Source organism: Rattus rattus, chromosome 1 (genome assembly GCF_011064425.1).
Source record: "Rattus rattus isolate New Zealand chromosome 1, Rrattus_CSIRO_v1, whole genome shotgun sequence".
Classification (NCBI taxonomy): domain Eukaryota; kingdom Metazoa; phylum Chordata; class Mammalia; order Rodentia; family Muridae; genus Rattus; species Rattus rattus.
In genome coordinates this window covers 163575130-163593458 of record NC_046154.1, presented here as the reverse complement: position 1 = coordinate 163593458, position 18329 = coordinate 163575130, and the positions used below count along the sequence as shown (strand labels likewise).

The 18329-nt window shown below is 49.7% G+C and overlaps 1 protein-coding gene across 2 annotated transcripts in view; it reads left to right on the top strand.

Annotated features, from left to right (window-relative positions):
- Rfx4 (regulatory factor X4) overlaps nt 1-18329 on the top strand; it is a 156859-nt gene that overhangs the window by 100335 nt on the left and 38195 nt on the right. For both annotated transcript variants that reach the window (XM_032910419.1, XM_032910429.1), the window contains 3 exons: nt 9163-9263; nt 11138-11196; nt 13876-14020. In XM_032910419.1, coding sequence (XP_032766310.1) covers nt 9163-9263; nt 11138-11196; nt 13876-14020 — 305 coding nt within the window. The remainder of the gene's footprint in view (nt 1-9162; nt 9264-11137; nt 11197-13875; nt 14021-18329) is intronic.

The window sequence follows — 18329 nt, the reverse complement described above, 5'->3', positions numbered from 1 at the left end:
CCTATTAGGTCTGTATCAGTATTAAACATGTTATAGCTATTTTAAGTTCTGTTTGATTGGCTGGTTAACTTGACTGTTTTGTCTCTTGCACATGGCTTTAATATAGGTTCTGTGGATCCAAACCCAGGTCTTCATGTTTGAGTGCCAAGCTCTTTACTCATCGAATCATCTATCTGCCTTCTTTTAATTTCTGATCGACTGAGTGGAGAACAGTGCCTGGAAACGGGCGTGCGCCACCTCTGCGCTGTCCATGTGAGGAGTTGACTCCCTCCCTCAGAGCTCCCTGGGCCTGGGCTTTGCAGTTGCTATGGTTACCTTCAATGTAACTCTAGATTCAAATTCTTCTGAAACACTGTGCGCTTAGTTTAGAAATCTGCTGTTGGACTTTTCTTTTCTCTCCCAATCTTTCTGCCTTAGCCTTAGGCCTGCCCTGTGTAACTTCTACAGTTGCTTAAGACTTTGATTGTTCATCCTTGCCTTTCTGCTGGCGACAGGTTTCTCTCTACAGAGGTGGCAGCTCAAGCTTCAGAGCAGAAATGACCTATCTGCCTTCATGTCAAATAAGAAAACAGCCAGAGCTCATTTGTTCATTCATTCGTTCGTTCGTTCATCCATTCATCCATTCATTCATTCACCAAACTAATGCTTATCAGTTGCTGTAACGTGCTAGCCACGATGCTTGGCCCTGGAGGACAATGTTAAATATCGACAACACGATGGTGGCGCATGTCTCTATCCCAGCATTCAGGAGGCAGAGGCAGGAGGAACTCTGTGAGTTCCAGGCCAACTCTGGACTACACGGTGAGATCCAGGCCAGCCAGAGCTGCATTGTCACAAACAGACAGACAAACAAACAAACACATCTCAAACCATGCTTGCTGCACTGAGTTGACAGTAAACATTTGGAAACTTTAAAAAAATCACAGACCACTGCTGGAATGATCTCAGACTCACAAAGTCAGTCCTTTCTCATTAAACTAAGAGGGCAGAGTTACATCAACGATCAGGGTCCATCCGATGGCTGACTTTTTGGTTTATACATTCACTTTTTCCTCAACTTGCCTGACTACTCAAGGCCCCCATGCTTGATTGGGTTGAAAATAGACAGTCGTTCACAGCCCTGGCCAGGTTGAGGCTCAACTTCTACTCACTGACTTAGCCTTCCCCCTCACTCCAACTACTGCTGAGGTGAACAAGTGGCAGCCACCATGCACGTGTATCATGCACCTTTATTTACAAGAACGTGTCAGCCTCAAAGTTGTTTCGTATACACCTCTTCCAAGTGATTGTGTCCGAGCTACTAACAGTGTTATCAGTTGATATAGCAAAAGAAGGAAAGAACGTGCAGAAGAAGGTATGTGTGCATATGTGTGAATGCATGTTTGCGTGTGCCTATGTGTGTGCATGTATGTGTGTGCATGTATGTGTGTATGTGTTAGATTGGCAAGGGGATAACAAAAAATCCAAAGACCAAGGACCAAATGATGCTAAATGAAAGGCAGGGGCACTGGAGCTGGTGCTGTACGAGGCAGCTGAAGTGCCTGGCATGGGTGTTTTCCCACTGTGAGACTGAGGGACAGCAGAGCTGACCTCCCAACTTTGGCTCCTGTCTCCTGCTGCGTGCCCTAACTCTGAGCTTCCGTCCTCCCTTCTCTGGAAGGACTAATAATGATACCTACTTCCCAGGGTGAGGGAAGATGAAGCCAGAAAGCATGTGTGAAGTGTTTAGTACCTGCTCCTCACACACGCTCATTAGCAGGTGCCTGCGATTATCACTTCCTTGCAGTTCTAACAACATCAGAGCTGGCAGGGCCCCAGGGACCTGAGAGTCAGTAGTGTCAGGGTGCAGCTTCCGGGTGGAGGGAGGTGCAGGAGAAGGACTGAGACCTGCAGTTGTCAGATCCATCCATACTGGAGTGTTTGTCTGAGCCCCACTCCCAGTCTAGGGAGTGAGGTGGGGAGGAAGGGGCCGTAGAAGGGAGACGTCCCCTACGGATGAGCCCCATGACCGTAGAAGGATCAAGATGATCCTTAGCAGATGCTGCAGGAGGTAGCATAGCCAGGGTTGGGGAGGCAATTCCTAACCATGTGGCTAGGGCTGGTAGGTAGCTCCTTCCTTCCTCATGGACACCTTGGTGAAGTGGACACCGTGGTGAAATAGCCACCGTATTTGGGTAACTCATAAAAAGCTACAGACGTGGGGCTAGAGAGCTGGGTCAGTGGTAAGGCACTTGCTCTGCAAGCCCTAGGCCCTAAGTTTGGAGCCCCAGAACCATTTAAAACTGGATGCCATAGCCAAAATGTCTGCACTCCGGTGCCCTTAACGGAACTGAAGACAGCAGCAGCAGGAGTGTCCCTGGAAGCTGTGGGCCAGCCGGTGACAAATAAGAGGAGCTCTGACACCTGAGGTTTCCCTCTGACTTCAGCATGTATACCATGGCACGTGAGTGTGCCCACACACCATACACAGACACACACGCACACACACACACACAGAGACACACACAGAAGGTGGGGAAGAGAGAGATTTTTAAAAAGACTCAAACCCCCAAACAGAATGCTTTTCTGGACTGAATCCCTCCACACTTTTTTCCTGGCTTAATAAAAGCAAACAATCGCCTGAAGCAAGAGGTCCCTTCCACAGTGCTGCTGCGCTCTTTCTGATCCCAGACAAAGGCCAGCTCCCAGCTCCGGCTGCATGCCAGAGGCAGCAATGCATGGTTGGAGAATGGCAGGCTGCCCTCCCTGCCACTGGGCAGCCACCCAGCGCTTCTTTAAAGCCTGGCCCTCTGTGGAGAGCAGCCATGGATTCTGAGAAGTTGTCCCACTTAGAATTCAGCCTGTCTGTGAATGACAAACCATGCGGGCTTGCCTTTACGACACCCTGAATACTTAGGGTTCGTCCTGCCTTTAGTATTAAGGAGGCACATCTGCGGACCAGGGCCCTGGCGAGGCACTGTGCTTAGCTCAGTTTTCCTTCAGGAAGACACACCTCCTTCCTCCTGTACACACCTCCCCTCATCAGGAAAGCCTGCTGACTCTGCCTCTAGAACATTCTAAGAGGTCTTTAGTGCACCAATCCTGCTCCTGCTCAGGCCCAGGCCTCTCTCTGGCCCAGCTTATTACAGTGTCCAAACAGCGCGCTCGGTTCCATCCTTACTGCACCTCCTGCAGTTAACTTTCATCCCAGAAGTCAGAGTAGCTTTTGCTTTTCACCACACAGTAGATTGAGTGTTGAGACGCACAGGAATCTTACTGTGGGATGAGAACAATAACTTGGAATACCGTAGCTGAGGTGATCAGCAGTTGGTAAGGGGAAGGGAGCTTTGCCACTATCTCAGGCAAGAGTGTATTAGGTAGAGAGACGAGCGTGTGCAAAGTGAGCGAGGGCTTGGGGTCCTAGAAAAACATGAAGGGAGACAGTGCTGCTGAAATGGACTGAGCCAGGGGTCATGTGAGAGTAGTTACAAGTAGAGGTCAGCAGACAGAGGGAGAGAGAGCCTGGGCAGGACTTTGTGAAGAAAGTCTGGCATCTGTCTATCTGAGGATTGAGAGGCTATGTATTCATTAAATCTAACGAACACTTCTCAAATTCCAACTCTGCCTGGTGCTATGGTAGGTGCTGAGGATAAAGCGATAAGCACTATGGAACCCTCCACCTCTGCCCCCAGAGCCTGGAGTGTCGTGAAAGATGCCTATTAACCACATGATCACATGAGCCAGCACAGATCGGCCTGACTGTCACAGCCACAGGGCCTCCCAAAAGGAGTAACTGCAGATTCTCGCCTTATCTTGGGGCTTTCGGGGATGGTTTTCTTATAGAAGTAACAGCCAGACTGAGCTGACAGGGAGGAGGAGGAGCTGGGCCCAGGAATTGAAGAAGAGTTGTTCCTGGTGCAGAGCACCTGAAGGACAAAGGTCGAAGGTGAAAGGGAACTAACTGGGCAGAGCAAAGTGGGGCTAGAGAGAGAAAATGTGCCTTGAGGACTGGGGTGAGGATTTGGGGCTTCATTCTCAGAACAGAGGAAGGCAATGAGGACTTCAAACCTGATGGTGACAGGAATCGGTGTCATGAATGTCTGAGGAAAATTGACCCTTCACCTTGCGCTAAAATGGACGTAGGCAGTTAGCAGCAAGGTGCTTGGGGAGTTAATGCTGAAGCCCACGTGAGAGATGGTGGCTGACTGAGCTGGGAGAAAAGGGAGCGTACCGGGTGCACTTGGGAAGTCATTTGAGGTAAATACTGCAGCCCTTGCTAAGGAACAAGAGCTCCTGTGGCACACCTAACAGGACCGCTGGGGCACGGACAGCCGCCTGGCCGATGCACCGTAGGGCTCACTTGCGAGGTTTCCTGTACTAAACAGAAAACCAGCTGCACTGGACCGGGCTTTAAGTCCTTGCAGGAAGCACACAGGAGAGCTGGATGGGATAACTGGCTCTACAAGGAAGAAGTTGACCACCACAGTATGGAACGTCCCCCCAAGAACCCGTCTCAGGATGCCAAGAGACGAGAGGCTCACAACAGACTAGAGAAAGCTTGGGAGAGTGGATATTCTGTCTTACGTGCGACATGGTATCATTAATTCGAACAAGCTAAACAATGCCGATAAGAGAAGTGGGAAAATTGGGATTCCGGCTGAATCTTACGTGCTATGAGGAGTTACGGTTCATTACGTCAGCTGTTAAATTTGCAGTTTAAGTTCCTAGGGTCTTGGCTTTGCCAAAAAGGTCCCAGAAAAAAAAAGGCAGGCAGTAAATTAAACTGATACAGTAGCGATAATTGTTGGAGTGGGTTGTGTTGGTACCTGGAGGTTTGTTTCATTATCCTAACCTGGGGTCTGTTTGAAACATTTCATAACGAAGCTTCACGCTGGAGAGGTGGCTTAAGGGTTAGGGGTGCCTCCTGTGTTTCCAGAGGGCCTGAGGTCTCATCACCTCCAGCAGGCTTGCAAGGCCCTGTAACCCCAACTCCAGTGGTGCCAACTCAAGTGTATAGAGCATGCCCTCCAATTAATAAAATGATAAAAATGTAAAAATCCTTCAAAAACAAAACTTCATGGAAAATGGTTTAATTTTATTCTGAAATAGGAAATGCAAGAGAAGTGGGTCTGGGAGGGAAAACAGGGTTTTATTTGGGACATGTATCCTTTGAGACCTGTGAGTAGGGGTTTCATAGACACAATAGGCCTGGCGCTCTGCAGACCTCTGTGCTAGAGACGTGTGTGTGTGTGTGTGTGTGTGTGTGTGTGTGAATGCGTGTGAGTGTGTGAATGTGTGTGCATGTGTATATGTGTGTGTGTGTGTGTGTGTGGTGTGCATGTGTGTGTGTGTGTGTGTGAGTGTGCATGGTGTGTGTGGATGTGTGTGGGTGTGGTGTGTGTGGTGTGTGTGTGTGTGGTGTGTGTGCATGTGTGTGGTGTGTGGTGTGTGTGTGGATGTGTGTGGTGTGTGTGTATGGGTGTGTGGTGTGGTGTGTGTGTGTGTCTCTGTGTGTGTGTGTGGTGTGTGTGCGTGCAGTATGTGTGAGTGTGTGTGTGAGAATGTGTGTGTGAATGTGTGTCTCTGTGTGTGTGTGTGTGTGTGTGTGTGTATGTGGTGTGTGTGTGTGTGGTGTGTGTGTGTGTGTGTGTGTGGTGTGTGTGTGTGGTGTGGTGTGTGTGTGTGGTGTGTGTGTGTTTTGAAGCGTGTTATAGGATGGAGATAGTATGTGTGGTGTGTGTGTGATGTGTGTGGTGTGTGTGGTGTGTGTCTCTGTGGTGTGTGTGTGTGTGTGTGTGTGTGTGTGTGTGTGTGTGTGTGTGTGACAGGCCTGTGGGCATGGATAAATTACAAAAGAGCCATATGATTTTGTTATTTACTTACTGCGTTTGAGCATTTGAGCGTTTTGCCTGAATATAAATGCACTGTATGTGTGCGCCTGGCGCGCATCCATGGAAGTCTGAAGAAGTCAGAGAGGACTCCAGTCCTCTGAAGCTGGAATTGTAGTGGTCGGGTAGATAGCACCAAGCTCTGGCCGAGGAGAAGCTAAAGAATTACCCACTGGTGCTGAGGGAAGCCAGGATTTTCCCAGAGAAGGACAGGGTCACAGTGGAGCGGTTGCCGCCACGCTGAGCAAGCCTGAAAGCAAGATGACCTCATGGGCTCTGCTGCTTAGATGGAACTTGCTGCTAGGGGACGAGGCATGGGGACAAGGCATGGGGACGAGGCATGTGAGAACGGAGAAGGCAGCAGAGAGGCTGGGTAGCTGAAGTGTGTGTGTGTGCAGTGTGTGTGAGTGTGTGTGTGAGAATGTGTGTGTGCGAAGAAATGGCCACGGAGCAGAAGCACAGCGCTGTGGCGGCCAAGGCATGCGGGTGACAGGTGCAGCAAGAGCTAGTTATTTACTTACCTGTGTGTGCGTGTGCGTGATATGTACTTACATGTGTGTGTGCTATGTATGTTTGAGCTAGTTATTTACTTACACGTGTGCACATGTGTGTGATATGTACTTACGTGTGTGTGATATGTACTTGTGTGTTGTGTGTGTGCGTGCTATGTATGTTCAAGTGTGCCTATGTGAGCAGCATGTATGTGAGTGTCACGGCACACATGTGGAGTTGGTGGTGTGGAGTCCACTGGATGACCTTTGCTGGTTCCCTGCTGTTCAGAGCAGTGTACACTGGCCTGGCGATCCCACAGTTTCCAGGGGTGCTGCTGCCTCCACCTCCCATCTTGCCATTAGACGCACTGGGGTTGCAGATGTGGACTACCTTATCCAGCTGTATGCAGGGCTCTGGAGATCACACTCACGTTCCCATGTTTACACCACCTGCCCTTTGCCCACAGAGCCATCTCCCTTACCCTTCCATTTTTAGAGGTGTCTCCCAAATACACCATTTTCATTAAGTATTTATTGATTGTCCTGAGAAATAAGGTCATAAGAAGTAAGCACCTGGCCTCCTGGAATTCTACATGTAGTGAGCAGGGGCAGGATGGTAGGACATAAGTGAACACATTTATTACGTTGCTAAAGTCACGCAGTACTGAATTACATTTAAAAATCATCAGGTTGTGGGGTGGAGAGAGCTGGCTCAGCAGTGAAGGAGCCCCGGCTGCTCTTCTGTAAGACCTGGGTTCAATTCCTAGCACCCGCATGTTGGCTCACAAGCCGCCGTAACTCCAGTGCCGCCTTCTGGCCTCTGTAGGCATCGCATGCATGCGGTACAGAGACACACATACGTGAAGAACATCCACACACGTCAACTATCAAAACCGAAGGGGGCAAAACGGCATCAGCAAAGGAGTCGTGGGAGAAAGTGTGTTAAGATGATGGTCAGGAAAGAATGCTCTGGGGAGGTGACTGAGCCACATCGATACCAGGATCTGGGGAAGGAGAGAATAGCACGGTGGTAGCTGTGAAAGGCAACCGTACCCAGAGAGAAACAGGTAAAGGCCCAGTGTGGCTCACACACCTTTAATCCAGCATTCAGGAAGCAGAGGCAGGTCGGTCTCTTTGAGACCAAGGCCAGCCTGGTCTACATTGCAAGCTCCAGGCTAGCCAGGGCTATGCGGTGGGACCCTCCCTGTCTCAAACACAACAACAACCACCAAAACAAAACACTTCCACCTCAAGAAACCAAAATCAAACCAACCAACGAAACAGTAAGACAGTAAGCTCAAGTGGACTGACTAGGGACAGGAAGAGGAGTTAGACCCCTGCCTTTAGTTTTTAATAACAAAAGGAGTTTCCTTCTTACAAATGAGTCATTCTTGAACGCAGTCAAAGGATGAGAGGACTGGTGGATCCAGAGGGAGAGCAGAATTCACACGAGAAGGACAGTTGCACAATGTCCCTGGGAGGTCCGAAAGGCTGAAAGGTTGATTTAGCCTGGGGACAAGAGGAAGGTGCCTTCTTGATTCTGTTAGGGAAGCGGCATGGTTTCTGCAGAGGGTAGGACGGCAGCCATGGTGTCATTTATGCTGTCCATATGGGAAGGAGGGTGAGTACTGCAGGGGTGACGGTGGTAGAGCGGGCTAGGACTTACTGGTCACTAAAAACAAGAGTGGGTGAAAGCAGGAATGTCAGGGACAGCCGTGGAGGTTGGTGACTGTGGTCTAACAGGTGAGCCAGGGCAGAGTACGTGGCTGGTCCTGGGTCAGGGGTGTGGATGATCACCAGGGGGAGAGGTCTCTGAGTCTGGCAGTACCCAAGGAGAACCTGGATCTGAAGTCACAAGCTCATGGTTTTCATGTAGAGTCTGAAATGGCGCCTCCTCTTTCCCCATTGTACATGGGATCCTATGGCCCCTGGGCTGCTTCTTGCATCTAAGGCCTTCTCTCTTCTCTCCATCTTCAAGACCCATCCATAATGGGGCTTCCCCCCCCCCAAGCTTAAAACGAACTGTTGCAAGGCCTCTAGTAGGCTCAGGCAAGTCTGACGGCACGAGTTCAATCCCTGGGAGCCCACGTGGTAGAAGGAAAGAGCCACTCCTTCAAATTTTCCTCTGGTTTCTACATGTGTGCTATGACTTGCCTTTACCTAGTTATGCATGTGCAAGCACACATGCACACACACACATGCACACACATGCACACACACTTAAATAATAAATAATTTATTTATTATTTAAATAAATAAATGCAAAATAATGTTTTTTCATGAGTTCTTGCTTCCCAGCTTCCACAGAAGGCAGCAGTTTGCCAGGCTGAGTGGGCAAGCATCTCCAAATGCTGCCTGTGAGACTTCCAGGCTGGGAACTTGGACAAGACGGGAGGAAAGCATGACAGTGGGGGTGAGCTCCAAAACAGCTCTCTTAGGCCAAGGGAGAGCCACGATCCTCACCCCTCACATAAGACTCTCCCAAAATGGGATTACGGGTGCCACCATATTGGCTTTTACCAACCGCTGTGCTTCATGGACTGGCACTGGCACCCATAAGCCCCTCTCCCAAAGCGACCAGATCTTGAAAGGCACAAGCTGCACACCGGGCCTCTTGGGCGGCTCTGACCAGCAGCATCTGGTGGCAGCCAACGGAGGGTTAAGTGAAATAAAGTCCTCTGGAAACTCAGGATGTTCTTACAACCTCTCTCTCTCTCTCTCTCTCTCTCTCTCTCTCTCTCTCTCTCTCTCTCTCTCTCTCTCCCCCCCTCCCTCTCTCTCCCTCTCTCTCTATCTCCCTCTAGCTTAACTCAGGTGATCCGGAAGTTTGCCAAGCAACTGGATGAGTGGCTGAAAGTGGCTCTCCATGACCTCCCGGAAAACCTGAGAAACATCAAATTTGAATGTAAGCATTGGGCTCGGGAGGAGAATAGAAGTGAGGGCAACATTTCAAAGCCACTCCTTTCTCGTAAGTCACTGATAAAAATATGCTCTGCCTACGAAGTGCCCGCCCAAATTTGCTAAGTGTTTCCCATGTGTGAACCCACTGAGTCCTTGTAACATGTTTGTCACCAGCAGCACAGAGAAGAGTCGCACTTAGAGAGGTGCTAAGTAGCAGAGACAGAATTTACTCCCGGGCTCCCCTCCGATAACAAAGTAAACCACGGAGCCAGTGATTTGGACCCACAAGCCAACTCAAGTCAATGCTCCGAGGTTTCCTTGAAGCTCCTGTCCACAAAAGGCTGTAGCTAGCTGAAGAGCCTCACATATTCTCCGCCTAATTAGAAAGCCAAATTAATATTTCTTATAAAAAGGCTGGAGCCATGGATCTTTTCTTGGCCAAGTAGTGTCTTGTAGTCCGCAGCGTTTAGCTGGGCCTGAGGAGGCTGGCTCTGTTTTCCTGTCTTGATGACTTTGTGCATAGTGACGACTCCATGTATAACACAGTTGTTGTTACTGAACAAAGATGAGATGGTTTTTTAAGCAAAACAAGGTTTTAAAATATATTTCTTAAAGGCCCAATTGAATACAGCTCACAAGTCCTCGCCTAAAACAACTGCCCGTGGGGAAGACGAAGGATCAAATTACCCTTTCTCTGCAGGCAGAGAAACCCTTTCAGACTTGCTTTGAGGCCGCCCGCCCGCAGCGCCCCTCACCTATTGATAAAGCCCCGCTTTATTTCACGGCTCTCAGTTCTTTTCTTTTCTCCAGCACTAAATTCCACATCACAAAGTTAAAGAAAAAGTAATTAAGGAGCAGGATTAACAATTGATCGGCCTGGAAAATTAGAAGTTCATCTCCCCCGCACACAGACCCCCACCCCCATCCCTCCAACCCCACACACTATTTTATAAACCGAGCCAGCTCTGGGTACAAATTAGAATAAGCCTAAAGAATTTTCTGGCTATTTCATGACCAGTTCAGAAATTAATGAGAAGAATGCCCCGTGCCCGTTTTAATTACACCAACAAAACAAAACAAAACCAAAAAAAAAAAAAAAAAAAAACAAGGCAGGCTCAACATCTGCCACAAGGAGGAGGTGGGTCGAGCCTTCCACCTGTGCACGCTTGGAGGAGGAAGTCGGTCGCAGGGAGCCTGAGGGGGCTGGTGAATGTGTAAGGGGGTGGAAGCAAACATCTCCCACCCCCAGGGTAAGACTGCAAGAGTAAAGACCTCGAGCAGGCGCATCTTAGAAACAAACAAACAAAAGAACAGATTCAATTCCCCTCACTTCAAACAATCAGACAAACAAGCAGATCGGCAAACATAGCTTTCACTAAATCAAAACAGGCTCTGGAGGCCATACTCCCGTGCCCAGGTTCCACCCCAGCAGTCCCGCTGGCCATACAGCACCGAGGTCAGTCACTGATCCGACTGGACACACTTAAGTTTTAAAGGGGGCTTCTTCAAAGCTTTCGTTTGATTCCTGCGATTATCTGGGAAACGGTGATTGAACTTGCAATTAGCAAAATGAAAGACAAGTGAATAATTGCTTTTACTTACGGTCGATTGATGCCACCATTTCTCACACCTGTGAGTGTGGCATGTGCGTGACTCTGAAATCTGTACCCCAAATAGCGTCATTAGGAAGCGGCTGCTGGAGCCAAAACAGGACAAGAGGTGGGAGCAGGAGTTAGCCAGTAAGTCCCCAAGAGCAGAGAAAGAGCAACGAGACAGAGTTAGAGAATGAGAACTACTCTCTGAAATCTGCTCCCGGGGAAGTCTAGGGCTGGAATACCAAGCACACCAACGTTTCAGCTTCCTGTCTTCTTGTTGCAGTATCGAGAAGGTTTTCCCAAATCCTGAGAAGGCAGACATCGCTGAACCACCTGTGCCAGGTAGGACAAAGGCTACATCCCTAAGGAGGACTTCCTGTGGCATCAGTCCGGGGCGCTCTGCATTGTACTTAGTTTCTATACCTGAGAAACTAAACTCCTCAGCCCTAGGCTAAAATGATAACTTGTTTGCACAATCATTTCTAACATCAGTTGGCCCTGAACCTTTCAGACACGATCTGGGGCCCCGGGTTTGTGTTCTCTTGAATTAAATTGCTGGGTTTGTCAACTCCTATTGACACTTAGGGGTGCAATACCCGTGACCTCTCCTCAGTAGCTCCCTCAGAGAAGCAGCAGCTTACCCAGAGCAACATAGAACCTGGGTGGCGGTCAGCACCCATCGTGGACGGCCATCCCTCCTCATTCCCAATTCTCTGTCAGAGTTGATCTGCTCACTCATTCGTTTCAACTGCCTTTACACGTTCAGATTGGCAGCCACTCCCTAAAGTGCCCTCTGCCTCTTGATGGGGGGCCTCTCACTGAGAGTGCTTCCAGGAGGACCCCCTTCAGAATGCTCCTGGTCCCGCCCCAGCCTGTCACAGAAGGCACAAGGGATGGTTTGGGAACAGAGGGGACCCTTTCTAGATTGGGGTAGCTGTGACAAAGGCAATTCCTGGGCCTTGTTCTGGGGACTGGGCAGTCTGACAGATGGATGAGACTCAGGGAAGAACACAATTATCAGGAAAACCAAGAGGCCCTTCTTGTCCTGTATTAAGGAGACGGTGTGTCAGCCCGGCTCTCTTGCTCTCTTTTTGCTTGGAGGCTGAGAGCTACCTGGCAACATACACATGACTTTGACGTTTCCCTCTGGGGCTCAGATACTTTAGGGTGGATTTTGCCCCCCTTTAATACACATATAGACATTGACTCTCATAGCTACACTCATATATGGCAAGTGTGGTGTGTGTGTGTGTGCGCGTGCGCACATGTACAGTATGTAGTTCAGTCAGCAGATAGCACCCGTCCAACCTTACTGGACAGTTCCCAGACACATTTCCGGATCAGCCAGAACTCTGCACTGGTGTTAATCCTAGGAGGGAAACACTGTGGCACATTTGAGTCAGTAAACTAAGGCGCTTCCCTAATCACGCACAGAACAAGTCAGATTAGACGAGACTCACCCAAAACTCTTGTATGCAGCCAGCCCCTCAGATACACTGATCAGGCCGGCAGCCTGGCTTTCACATGTCAGGCACTCCGGTCACAAAATCTCTAAGTCAGATGCCAAGCTTAGTGGCACCGACCTTCATCGGGAAAACAAGTCAGTCAATCAACCAACCAACCAGTCAACACATAAAGAAATACATGTGCATGGTATAGAGAAAAGTTATAGAACATTAAGTATTTAACTGAGATAAAACAGGTGTCACACTGACGCTGGAGCATCAGGACAGCCAGTACGCTGGGGCAAGGTGGGGGGAGAACATTCCAGTCTATGGGAGCACAGCACACGGTCAGGGCAGAGCAAGCCAAGCTCCACAACTCTAGCCACTTACATGGAGCCACTTCCAGTCTATGCACCACCCTTTGGAGCCATGATGAGGAACGCCAGGAGGAACCTCAGAGGCGGGTCCCATGGTACGTCCGTTTCACAGACCATGAGACTAGGGTGTAGGCACAGGCCGCAAACAGCAAAGCTGAGGTCTGACCCAGGTGTGACTGCATTCAGAACGCCCACCCAACATTAGAGGCTGCTGTGTTCAAATACCCAGGCAGGCTGGGTGTCTTTGGCCTTGAGAAAGGGCTGCAGTTATTCCAGTGGGATTTTACTTGTGTCTGAAGGGAGGATGGCCAGGGGTAGACTTACCCCACCTGGACATAGTTACATTTACCTGGAAGTTCACAAGCCTTAGCAACCAAGGACGATGCCCGTAATGTTTTCAATTTTTACAAAAAAAACTTTATTAAACAACATTTTAAAAATGTATGAGTAAAAGAAATAATCATGGACTGGGTTCCACTATTAGCACTGTTCCAACTTGTAGATTTCAGTTCACTAATGATGTTTTGCTGGGGAAGTCATGCTTTTAAAAGGCACATTCATGTACACACACACACACACACACACACACACACACACACACACAAACCTTATGTCTCCTATTACCACTGCCTTATTCACATTTGTTTCACTCTCCTAATTATATATAAAAAATCAAAACAAAGAATAAGAATCCAAAGTGCATGATAATAACATCTGTGTGAAAAAAATCCGCACTGTGAGGCTTCTGGGTATCAGCCAGGCCCAGGGTAGCCAGAGTTTCCTCTGGGTGGTGTCTCCTCAGTGTGGTCCTGTCAACATGGAGTCGCTACAGGCACACGGGTTATTAAACACAGAACTCCTTCCTACCAGCTCACATCAGAACACTGACAGAGCTCCACGCCTCATCCCATTGCTGGGGGTCATAAGCAAAAGGGGATTAGAAGCAACAGCAGGGTATGGCCCAGCCCAGGTCACCTCGGTGGACATGAAGCAGGGAGAGGAGAGAGGCTGGGGAAGAACAAGTTCCTCTCTGGATCTTCTGAGCTATGGTATTGTTCCTTGCAATTGAGTTTCCCTGGCTTTCAGTGTAGTTTAAAAATGCTATCAGCACACCCACTCAGAAGGCACTCGGGGCACAGGGAGGAGGGCTTTTAACCCCACAGCCCATGTGCTGACAAGTTGGTTGGATTGGATTTCAGGCTTCTCGAACGGTGATCCACAGTGCAGACATCACGTTCCAGATGCTGGAGGACTGGAGGAATGTAGACCTGAGTAGCATCACCAAGCAGACGCTCTACACCATGGAGGACTCCCGGGATGAGCACCGCAGACTCATCATCCAGTGTAAGGTGTCCCGCCAGGGGCTGTGCTCCTTCCGTTTCTGTTTTTAAAAGGGAAAGAAGAAAGTGTCTTGGTAAATATTCAAGTGGTGTTCCCACCCTGTCCCCTTCCCCGTTCACATTCTTCCTATTGTTCTTGTTAAATGGGCCGGCCAAGACAGGAGGGCTAAGTGACCTAAGAAGACATGTGTCAACATGGCTGATGCAGTTGGGCAGCACACAATGTCATGCAGAAGACCCTTGCATGTGACCCTGAATGCCATGAATACCTCCAAGGCAGTGACGGAGAATGGGAACTGAAAGCTATGGCCTGTCTCAGGATGTGTCGGTGTAGAGCAAGCTAGATGTGCTGTCTGCTTTTCAGTGGAAGGTCACGTGACCATCAGCCCACCCCCTGCTCCCCTACACATGCGCGCGCGCGCGCGCGCGCCATAGCTTTCTACACGGAAATAATGTTCCAGTGCAGCCCTTGTGTGGGCAAGATGCTTGCTCCCAAAAGTGACGCAGTACACGGGGACAGAAAACACCACCAGCCGTCTTCATCTTTAGACATGTCTCTTCCTCCTCTGAGCCTTGGCCCAGCTGACTGTTCAGGGCATAACTCAGCCATCCTTTCCCCTGGTGGATGCACTGTCAGGAAGTATGGTCAGCGCACCTTCCCGGGCCCTCAGGGAGGCTGGGGCTGACAGTATGCTGTTGGGGAGGGGTAGATGGTTTTACACCCATAGCTTCTGTGTGGGAGAAATGAGATCATCACGCCGACACTCGCCAGGAGGAGGGTTAGATTCAGAAGAGTCCAGGTCCCTCGAGTAACAGGGTCCGCTCCTCTGTATTACTGTCTCGAGGATCCCTGTCTTCTGCCAGTGGATCTAAGCTTGGGCTATTTATGAACCAACATCTTATAAGATTCCCTACTAGAGCATGTTTCATTTGAAGGCCCTTCAAGAGCAAATAGCAGCCCTGAACTCTGTGACCCTGTGGCCCTCCGTGAGGCGCATTTCCTGGGTTTAGACCCTGGCCTTCCCTTGGGCTCGTTTCCTTCTTCCTGCACAGTTGCTCGGCCTACTTGTCTGCTGTTGAGTCTTAGAGAAACCCACTTAATTAACAATGCAGTTCAGAAGCTGCCTTCTCTCTGCCAAGTGCTGTGCGGAGCCACCACGTGTGGCATCGTTACTTCTGCGTCGCAGCCACCTGAGGGACAGTCTCGTGGAAAACTCCGCTTCAGGGAGTCGATGGGGCTTCTCCAGGGCCGTGGAGTCACCACGCAGCAGTGGTGCTAGACCTTGAACCTTGGCCTTGTGTGAGCCTCCCCAGCCCAGAAGGAACAGAGAAAGCCAACACTGTAGAGTGCGGCTGAGTTCCAGAGGGTACAGGGTCTTTCTGAGTGTTTTCTGTTGTGACTGTTTTGTTTGTTTTCATTGTGTGCACACTCTCGAGTGTGTAGCTGCACATGTGCCACGGCGTCCTCAGTTTTCACCTTTCACCTTTCACCTTTCACCTTTTTCTGGACAGGGCTTTGGTTAGTTACTGCCTATACTGCGTGTCTTAGGGTTACTGCTGCTGCCATGAATCACCACGATTAAAGCAACTTGGGAAGGAAATGATTTATTTGGATTACACTTCCATATTACGGTCATCACCAAAGGAAGCCAGGATAGGAACTCAAGCAGGGTGGGAACCTGGAGGTGCGGAGGCCATGGAGGGTGCTGCTCATGGCTTGCACAGCCTGCTTTCTTATAGAACCCGGGACCACCAGTCCAGGGGAGGCTCCACCCCCCATGGGGCGGGCTCTCCCCCATCAATCAGTAATTAAGAAAATGCCTTACTGCCAGATCTTATGGAGGCGTCTTCTCAGGTGAGGTTCCCTCTTTCAGATACCTCTAGTTTGTGTGTCAGGTGACAGAGACTAGCCAGCAGAGCAGACATCACAGCCACGTGCTTCCCAACCTGTTTTTTTTTTTTTTTTTTTTTTTAATTTGAGTTCAGACATGTTTCCTCAGCCCTTACCCACTGAGCATCTCCCCAGCTTCTGGGCATGGTTCTCCCCCACCCTCTCCCCACAGCTAAATCAAGAGAAAGTGTGTTCACAGCATCCTAAGAGCCAGTACGAGACCAGCAGTCGCTATGTCCCAGGCTCCCAATGATCTGGGCATGGAGCTGGAGTCTGTAGTGTTTGGGGAGCTCTAGTCTAACAGTGACTTCATTTCTCAGGTGTACCTACTACTCATAGCTTTGCACTGGAGTCCCTCTCCCCTTAGAGTCTCTTGTGGGGAGTAAAATACAAACTAGACTTTAGGGGAAATCACTGTCAGCAGAAGGACTTGAAGGGAGGAGGCACTAAGCCTGTGCTGAAGCCCCGTGTCTCTGGGAAAGAATCTTTGGGTTCTCTCATCAAGTTCCTTAGATGCAGGATAGATTCCTGTCATGAAACTGGAATCAAATTATGGTTCAGTTCAACCCAGCTGGTCCTCCTGGTCTGTCTAGCCTGGATCAGGTTCCTTTGTAAAGAGCCAGGACAATGACAGGGAAAGACACTGCCCTCTGGCCATGAAGCTTGGAGTTCATGGAGGTGGAAGCTGATTCCCAACAGCACTGCATCTTGCCAAAGAGAGGACAGTGCTACATGGTGCAATGGCAGAAAGGAGAGCTGGAGGAAGGATGCCAAGCCTGAGGCAGACAGCCCAGTATATAGGTGTCATACCTGTACCTCCCAAATATACAAGGCAAAGTCCTCAAACCGCAATCAAGGGCCCTAGAAGCCAGTCTGAGCAGGGGTCGGGCATCCCCATGATGCTCTCCACATTCCTCACAACCAGAGGACAGATCTGCAAACTCTCACTGTCAGGGTCACCTTTCCATTTCTGGTGTAGAGCCCAAGTGGGGATGCTTGGTTCACTTTACCTTGTAAATGTATTGGTGTTTGAGCACACCGTCAGGATGAGTATTAAGGGATGCCTTAAGAAGAGAATGGGGCTGAGTTGGCCCAAAAGACCTTGCTTAAATGTTGGCTCTAGTGCATGGTGGCCATGGCTTTTAATTTTATAAACTGAGAATAATGCAGAGGGATTAAAATTAAAGGAGACTAAGCACCATGTGCTCAGTACACAAGGGAGTGCTCTGGGAGGCAGGGAGTGCTCCCTGGGAGGCAGGGGAGTGCTCCTGGAGGCAGGGGAGTGCTCCTGGAGGCAGGAGAGTGCTCCTAGAGGCAGGCAGTGCTCCTGGAGGCAGGAGAGTGCTCCCGGAGGCAGGGGAGTGCTCCTGGAGGCGGTAGCAGATACACAAGTAGAACTGTTTGGAATTTTAACTGCTGTTCAGTAGCTGCAAAACATTTGGGCAGTTCCTCATCTCAAAGTGCCTCAGTTTCTTTATTTGCAGATGGAAAAAAATGAGGATTCTTACTCGGCCTGTCTGTTTACTCACTCAATGGCCATCTACTCCATACAGGCAGTCCTAAGCGGTGGAGTCAGACAGACAGCATGACACAGCCAGCCCCCATGACATCAACACTTGAGAGTCTGTCTCGAGGTTAAGTTAGTGTGCCCATGTTAGTCACTGAAGAGAGTGCTGTCCCTTAGCAAGTGCTCAGGAAGTTTGCCGTGGGGGATTGTTGTTGTTGTTGGTTGGTTTGGTGGGGATTTTTTGTTCTTTTTGTCTATAATTATTATTGTTACCCCAGTGACTAAAGCACAGTAGTCTGGACCCAGAGAAAGAACTCCAAAGTCGCGTCCAAAACCTGGCTCTAGGCTCTGCCAAGTAACTCCTTGCTTTCCAGTCTCGAGTAGATTGATCAGTCTCCTTAAGGCTTAGCACCCTGGGGTAAGCCCCTAGCAAAGCCAACAAGAAAGAAAGGTTCATTTTGGCTCACAATTCAAGGCTGCAATCCGTCATGGCGGAGTGGGCGTGGCAGCAGGAGCTTGAGGTGCTGTTCAGGAAACAGACAGTGATGAACTCTCGTGCTCAGCCTGTTTCTCCACTTTGTTCAGTTCAGGACCCCAGCCCATGGAGTGGTGCCCCTCCAACCCCCAGGTAAGATAGGTCTTCTCACCGAAGAGAACCCAATCTAAAGAATCCCTTGAGGCCGTCCCAGAGGCTCATCTCCCAGGCGACTCTAGAGTCTGTCAAGTTGACAATACAGGCACCAAAACCTCCTCTCCAATCGGACAAAGATGGATGCACATTTAAAGCCCGTCCTCACGCTAAGCGGCAGACTGTTCGGCTCCTTTGTGTCCCCACCAACCGAGCGAAACAGAACACATTACATTCTCATGTGGGAAGGAACTGCTCAGACTCATGGAGACAAAGGCCATGTGGAG